The sequence below is a fragment of the Neophocaena asiaeorientalis genome, unplaced genomic scaffold (assembly GCF_003031525.2).
Source record: "Neophocaena asiaeorientalis asiaeorientalis breed wild unplaced genomic scaffold, Neophocaena_asiaeorientalis_V1.1 scaffold78, whole genome shotgun sequence".
In the NCBI taxonomy this organism is placed as follows: Eukaryota; Metazoa; Chordata; class Mammalia; order Artiodactyla; family Phocoenidae; genus Neophocaena; species Neophocaena asiaeorientalis.
Window position 1 is genome coordinate 16,256,739 of NW_020175018.1, and position 8,563 is coordinate 16,265,301.

The 8,563-nt window shown below is 39.1% G+C and overlaps 1 protein-coding gene across 3 annotated transcripts in view; it reads right to left on the reverse strand.

The window, feature by feature from the left end:
• SETX (senataxin) overlaps positions 1–8,563 on the reverse strand; it is a 74,480-nt gene that overhangs the window by 55,270 nt on the left and 10,647 nt on the right. For all 3 annotated transcript variants that reach the window (XM_024762110.1, XM_024762111.1, XM_024762109.1), the window contains exons 3-5: positions 7,009–7,192; positions 5,517–5,727; positions 3,434–3,543 (exon numbers count right to left, since the gene is read on the reverse strand). In XM_024762110.1, the coding sequence (XP_024617878.1) occupies positions 3,434–3,543; positions 5,517–5,727; positions 7,009–7,185 (498 nt within the window). In that variant the 5' untranslated portion in view covers positions 7,186–7,192. The remainder of the gene's footprint in view (positions 1–3,433; positions 3,544–5,516; positions 5,728–7,008; positions 7,193–8,563) is intronic.

Sequence of the window (8,563 nt, forward strand, 5' to 3'; positions counted from 1 at the left end):
AACACACATGGGTTAGGGGCACCTACCCTCTGGGTAGTTGAATACACTAATATAATTCGAATATAACATAGTTGGCAGCCCTCCATATCCCGGTTCTGCATCATGGATTCAACTAACCTCAAACTGTGTAGTACTATACTACATGCTATTAAAAAGAATCTGTGTATAAGAGGACCCATGCAGTTCAAACCCATGCTGCTCAAGGGTCAACTGGAATGCGATGTGTGAACCTTGCTTGATCCTGATTTGAACTAACCCTAATAAAGCATTTGTGAGATAATAATTTCCACTCACTTAAACACTGACTAGAAACATGATATTATTATTATTATTATTATAAGTGTGTTGATGTAACTGTTTTCCTTTAAAAGCACTTACCTTTTTGATACACGTACTAAAGTATTTTATGGATGAAATGCTCTGATGTCTAAGATTTGCGGTAACTTAACAGGAGCAGAATATTGACCACATATTGATAACAGATGAAGCACAGTGATGGATATATGGGGGTTCACTACACCAATCTATTTTTTGTATGTTTGTAATGTTCCATAATAGAAAGTTAAAAAAAGGGAAGAAAGATGAAAAGAGAAACCTCAAAAGAAATCAAAGGTCGCCTCTCCATGGCAATATAGCATAGGGAAGTGATCTTAAATTTATTCTGCACTACAAACTGAATTTAGTGATCACAACCAACCTTAAAAGCTAAATAAAATTTTAAAAAATCAGTGGGCATCCTTCATAGTAACAGTAAGTACTGTTTTGTGAAATGTTTAGGTCACATACGTATATATATGTGTGTGAACTCAATGAAGAACATTTTTACACAGGTTATGGGCAGAAAAGTTTGCAAAACACAGAACTAGTGGACAAAAGAATGGGCTCTATGCCAACATAATTAAGTAATGAATTTTAAGCTATCGAAAAAAATACAAAGGAATCAATGAGTCTATAACTTATAATAAACAGATGAATAAATGAAGAGCAGGGAAAATGGCTCTTGATTATAGTACAATCAATGTCAAGTGCTGACTGGTAAATATGTAAAGTGCTGGGGTTGAAATTATTTTGCAACCTTAGAAAAACTGGCTCAGGGAAGAACCATCAGGTAATGCTAAATTTAGGAGAAAATTTTGGTGAGGAGTAAGGTATTTATGTGATCTTAGAGTACTTAAGAAATAGACATTGTACAGTGAAGAAACTGGACAACACCTCAACTAGATGATCAAAATTAACATCACCATGAGAGGCCGAGTGATACGGCATGCCTGTATATCTGCCACCCTGAGAAGGACATAACATCCATCACTTATGTAGTACTCCAGCTGGAACGTATAACCGAAGCCTAACCATGCGCAAGCATCAGACAAACCCAAAATGAAAAGCATTCTATGTTTTGTAAATGGGAAGGAGGCAGAAATGACTATTCTTCAGAAATGTAATTGTCATAAAAGACAAAGAAAGGCTGCGGAAATGTTACAGATTAAGGGAGACTAATGTAACACAACTACATGTAAATCCTGATCCTGGTCTGGATACTGAAGTACAGGGGGAAAATGCTACAAAGTACACTGGATTACATGACACAACTGGAAAACAGACCTTACTGTATCAATGTTAAATTCACTGAAGTTTATAATATTGTGAGAATATACTTATTCTTAGGAAATATACACTGAAATATTTAGGGGCAAAAGGCTATGATATATGCAACCTACGCTCAAATGGTTCAGAAAACAAACAGCTTTGTAGTTAACTGAAAGCAAATGATAGAACAAATGGAGTGAAACATTAATAATTGGTGAATACAGCTAAAGAGTATACAGGTGTTTTCTACTTTTTTTTTATTTTTGAGAATTTTCTGAAAATTTTAAAGTATTTTCAAATAAAAACTTAAAAAAAAAAGCATTAGGGCTCTGGAGTCAGGCTGCCTATATACAAATCCAAGTCACCATACTAGCCTGTGTAACTGTGGTTAAGTCTCCTGACTCAGTTTCCTCACCTATAAAAACACATATATAATGAAGAATACAGTCATTCCTGGCCCTGCGGACCCAGTCACCAAGCCTGCAAGTGCTTGGCCCACGTCCTGGTTGCTCAGCTGGACCAGCTTCCTCTACTGGTTTGCAGCTTTAAGAAAGCCAGTCCCAGAGAGCAGCTGGCTGTGCTTTCTGTCAATCTTCTTTCACAGGCAGGAAAGCCCCACCCTTATTTTAAGCGCAGGCCTTGACTCTGCTTCTACCCTTGCCTGGAGTATATTTGTAATTCTTATTATCACGCACAAACTCAGTCCCCTGCTACCTACAGCCACCCAAGCCTACATACAGGTTTCCACCATTTATCACTTTGTATTTCTGTTCCATTACTGGTCCAAAGAAACATTTACCTTTTGAAAAGTGTGATTATACCTTTTAGAATTCCACCTTTTGAATATTTTTCTATCATTGTTTGGGTTTGGCACAGAGGAGACTGAAATTCACCACCATTCTGACTGGAAACCCCATTACCATGTTCTTTCTTTGCCACTTAAAAATAAAGCCTCTTGGGCTTCCCTGGTGGCGCGGTGGTTGGGGGTCCGCCTGCCGATGCAGGGGACATGGGTTCGTGCCCCGGTCCGGGAAGATCCCACATGCCATGGCAGCGGCTGGGCCCGTGAGCCATGGCCGCTGAGCCTGCGCGTCCGGAGCCCGTGCTCCGCAATGGGAGAGGCCACGGCAGTGAGAGGCCCACGTATCGCAAAAAAAAAAATAAATAAATAAAGCCTCTTTACTATCCTTCTATTGGCAGAGCAACCCTTCATGGCTATTGTCTTAACATTGTAACTCAGTTCTAGAGGCCAACGTGCACAGGTCCTACTGCACACGCTGCCTCGCCACATGATGAGAAGTCCTCAAACTCCAGCAATCAGCTCAAAGTCAGGTTCCGAGCCGCTGGCGTTGCTCTCTGCTTCTGTCTACCTACTGTTCTGATCCTCAGTTCCTCTTCCTGTCTGGCACCTAGGAACTGAATGTCCTTGCCATCCCCTCTACCCCATCACCTGTTAAAAATCTCATCTATTAGCAAAATAATTATTTCAAGTGCTTTAACTAGTATTTCCGTGTGCTTGGAGCGGGGCAGGCAAGCAAGAAAAGCAAGAGAGAACAGTCCTTCTTCATTAGTTCAGGTCAACACACTGCAAGTTCAGGTTATCCCCTCATTTGTCTTTTAAACTGAAGCATCACCTGTCAGAAGTGTTTCCCTACTCTCTTAACTCTCTTCTTTGAGCCCCCCCCCCAGCACCCCCTCCTTAACTGCAGTAATGTTACAACAACAAGAGAATAATTTTGGCAAATATTTTAAACGAAGTACAACCAAAAACCTCTATTATAGTTATCTATACTACAGGTGCAAAAGTAAAATATTCCTTCTTCTACTGCCTAGCACTCACACTCACCATTTCATTGGGATGGACCAAAAACAAATAGATCCCTGGATGTTTGTCAAAAACCTGAAAGGAGCAGTTAGCTTGTTCCATCCGGCAAAGTGCTTCAACGCATAGTTCATCTAAATAGAAAAAACAAGGCAGTAAACATAAGACATAAATCTTATCAACTTATCAAGATTCCCTAAATTTGGCTCCTTTGGTTGCTCTGTAAGTGAATGAAAAGTTGTTCCCTTTTTTTTTTTTTTTAAACTGAGGCATAAAAATGCTGTAAATGTAGGAATGATATTTAGCTGCTGAAAGACTGGTAGGTTGATCATAGTGTGTGCCTATGAACTGCTCTGACTTTCCTAGTACAAACATCTTTTTTTCACACTGGGCATAATTATCTCCAGAGAGCATCTTCTTAGAAGTATGGCTATAGGTCCAATTCCATTAGCATTTTACATTTTGATCCATGAGGACTTTATCTTGTACCACAGTGATAAAATCAGCTTTGCCCCCCAGATGGCTATTTTGTCCTACTCTCAGTTACTGAGTAATCCATTTTCTCCACTGGTTTGAAATGCTATCATCACCAAAGAGTAAATTCCCCAAATATATTTGGTTTACTTCTGGACTCTCTACACTGTTCCATTAGTCTATCTGTACCAGTACTATCCTGATCCCTGTTGCTTTATGGAAATTTCTTCATCACTCTTTCAGAAGTATACTGAATAGACTCATACATTTACCACATCAGATGAATCAACTTTATTTTGTCAAGCTTCAGAGAATATTGTAGTGACAGTGGTTAGCTTTGGGAAGGAGGAACAATGACTGGAAAAGCAAGAGGAGAGCTCCTGGTGTGTTGATGATGTTTTGTTTCTTGACCTGGGTGCCAGCTACACAAGTGTGTTTAGTTTATGAAAAATCAAGCTTATATACTTTTCTGGATATGGTACTCTTTAATAAACGTTTGAAAAATGACTTGTTAGAATTTAAAAATCTAGTTATTTTGAATTTATTTAGAAAGAACTGATTTATCTAATAAATCTTTAGATATACTTTTCAATTTACTGAAAATACAGAGGATAGAGAAACAAGTCAAATAACATGACAAGGAAGAAATCAGAAAAGTCCAGGAAGCACATTATTCTTTAGGGCAACCATCTGGTCGCAGCAAGTCAAAGTTATGACAAAAAAGAAAAAAAAAATCTATCTATCTACATCTATACCTGTGCACACATATGTAAGAGTAAACTATTCTGGATTAAAAGAGATGTAAGAAATATGGAACCAAATGCACAGTCCCTGATTGGACTCTAATTTAAATAAATCGTCCAAAAAACACATTTTGCAACTACCGGGAAAATCTGAATGTGGACTAGATATAGTAGTGGGTATCTTAAAGGTACGGTTATTTCATTAGATTTGATAGATCAGGAAAATGTCTTCAAGAGATTCATATTAAGAAATGCAAATATAAATGACCAAAATCTAGGCAGCCGTAATATGCTATGCCATAGTGATTACTGAAAATTAACTACAGACCAGTGGTTCTCAACCTGGCGATTCTGTCCCTCACTGGCCCTGATCCCCAGCTCCCAAGGGACATTTGGCAATATCTGGAGACATTTTTGGTTGTCACAACTAGGGTAATGGGGAGAGCAAGTCACTACCAGCATCTAGTGGAGAGAGGCCAGGGATGCTGCTAAACATCCCACAATAAACAGCATGTCCCTCACCCACCAAGAATTATCCAGTCCAAAATGTCAACAGTGCCAAGTTTGAAAAACCCTGCTACAGACACATTCCAAGAATGAAAATTAATTGAATGGATAGATGAATATATATGTGATAAAGCAAATACAGCAAGATGTTAGCAACTGTAGAATCTATGTGGTGTGTTTATGGTATTCACTGTGTAATTCACTTTTCTAGGTTTGGAAATGCTCAAAATAAAACGTTTGGAAAAAATAACAATAAGTATCCTAATTATATGTTTAAGAAACAGATTTTCAATATAAACCCAAATTCTTACAATTCTTTTTTTTCTTACAATTCTTAAAATTAAAAAAAAATGATACAACTGTGAAACATCCAAGATACTCACTAACACGCTCATGTAAAAGCAAATAAGGATATTTCAGTATTTCAAGAAGAGGAACTCGAAGCTTATTTTCAAAGTCTTGGCCAGTAAAGTCAAACGGCTGTGCCTCTCCATTGTTGTCTACTATATATAACTCGTCATCGTCTCCAATTTCTGCCTTCATGGCCTTTTCAAAGTGATTTATGAGACGTGAGGTTTCTAATTCCCATAAAACCTACAGGAAAAGAAAAATGGGCAGTGTGCTTTATATCTTATTATCAACAAAATATACTGGATGTGATGATCCTTCTAGAAAGCCTTTTCCTAAGTATAAAAATTCAGAAGTTTAAAGAAGTACTAAACATCATATATTAGATTTAAAGAAAACAGTCACTAAACATAAAAGTGGCTTTTATGATACATGAACATGAGTACATAGAGCATGAGATGTTTAAAACATCGCTCTTGCAGAGTTTTGCTATCAACAGCTCTGTCAACTACACTCTATTGAAAAGGAAATGAGAAGTTGGAGCTTCTTTACCAAGGCACAAGCTGGGCCTTCTCTGACTTCCCTTCTATGTTCCAGCCATAGGTAACTACCTTGAAACATCAGCTTTAGCATAAAGACATTGGTTAGCTTCATAGCTAGGAAACCTTGTAAACGTAAAAGTTTTCCTCAAAAGGTTCATAACTAATCATCCCCCTCCTCTTTTCTATATTATTATACATATCTCTATGGTCTGTATTCCATTTTTCATCAGATAAATATAATAAACCAATATTCAAAGCCACATATTTAAAATTACATGTTTCACTTTGGTTACTGTGAATGAAAAAATGCTTGTCTTTATTGATTTATACCACTTACCCATTAAAAAATGAAGAGAGGGGAAAAAAAAAGAACTATTAGCCAATAAAAAAATAACCCAAGCCATTCAGATACCTGGCTGTTAACAATGTCAAACACAATGACATTAAAACATGAACCCAAAAAAACCCCATACGTCACTTCATTTCATGAAACTGTTTCACATCAAAATGACTAAAAGTGGAGGATTATAAAATTCTGCTATTCTGCTATAAAATTCTGAAAATTAGATTTCAATTCAATTCTATCAATCAATAAGCATTTAGGGATTCCCTGGTGGCGCAGTGGTTGAGAGTCCGCCTGCCGATGCAGGGGACACGGGTTCGTGCCCCGGTCCGGGAAGATCCCACATGCCGTGGAGCGGCTGGGCCCGTGAGCCATGGCCGCTGAGCCTGTGCGTCCGGAGCCTGTGCTCCGCAACAGGAGAGGCCACAACAGTGAGAGGCCCACATACCGAAAAAAAAAATAAAAATAAGCATTTACTCAGCACCTACTATCTACCAGGCAATGAGTTAGATACTAGAAGTATATTAGCATTCACAGTTTAAATCACATTGTCAGTTCCCTGAGTGCTTCCAACAGAGTTCAAATTTATTCTCTTCCTAGTTATCAAGCTCTGAAAAATACTGCCCACTTAATGTCAAGTACCTTATGTAAGAATGGCAATTCATCCCTTGCTTTGTGGTATTCAGCCACACACTCTAAGCAGTAGCAGAGGTCTTCATCAGCTGTTCGAAATTCACTGGAGTGGGTCTCGGATGCATAGTGTTGCAGGAAGTCAATGGTGGAAATACCACCTGGTGTACACCAACAACATGTGCTCATTCTGTACCTGTATCCAGAAAAGAAGACATGGAAAGACTAAAGAAAAAAGCCACACAACACTTCAGGCCTATTCCGGTGGAGAATGGGTACATTTCCTACTAACGATCATGTCTTCAACTTACAATGTGCCTCGACCACATCCAGAACATTCTGCTGGCCAGCTTATCAATCACTGGCTAAACTCAATCTGAGCCTACTCGTAAAAACTACCTGTGACACGTGAAAAATAATGGAAGCAGTTAGTAACAAACATCATAAGGCAATATACAGCTGTGTTATAAAGAAGGCTCAAAACTATACAGTACTGATGGGAAATTATATACAGAGACATAGAATTATCAATGTTTTCAAAGTACAGATTTTGGAGTGTTCTAATAATGCAGTGGAGTCAAGTGAAAAGCTCAGGAAACCTTTCACATTCCCTGAGGCCATGTTCCAGAAATCCCTGGAAACCTAAAAAATCCACAAATATTACTCCATACCAATAACAAAAACTCATACAGAGAAGAATTTTCTCTTGGTTAGAAAGTATATATACACGTGAATTTGCACATGTGTGTATGAACTGCTGCCCATAACTCACTGCCCATCAACGCAGTATAAACTGTAACGGTTGCAAATATAATAGCTACAAACCTATTACTACTAAGTTTGAAACTTACAGTTTTTGACTGTCTCCAATTTGGGGTTTTATACTACCATCAGAGCCTCCACCATCCAAACTCAAGTAAAAAGGGTTAAATGAAATTACTTTCAGAGATTGTTTCAAGATGGCGGAGTAGAGGGCGTGCGCTCACTCCCTCTTGCAAGAGCCCCAGAATCACAACTAACTGCTGAACAATCATCGACAGGAAGACACAAGAACTCACCAAAAAAGATACCCCACGTCCAAAGACAAAGGAGACGCCGCAATGAGATGGTAGGAGGGGCGCAATCACAACAAAATCAAATCCCATGACTGCTGGGCGGGTGACTCACAGCCTGGAGAAGATTTAATGCGCTCACTCCCTCTTGCGAGAGCCCCAGAATCACAACTAACTGCTGAACAATCATCGACAGGAAGACACAAGAACTCACCAAAAAAGATACCCCACGTCCAAAGACAAAGGAGACGCCGCAATGAGATGGTAGGAGGGGCGCAATCACAACAAAATCAAATCCCATGACTGCTGGGCGGGTGACTCACAGCCTGGAGAAGATTTATACCACAAAGTCCACCCACTGGAGTGAAGGTTCTGAGCCCCACGTCAGGCTTCCCAACCTGGGGGTCCGGCAACAGGAGGAAGAATTCCTAGAGAATCAGACGTTGAAGTCTAGTGGGAATTGATTGCAGGACTTCAACAGGACTGGGGGAAACAGAGACTACACTCTTGGAGGG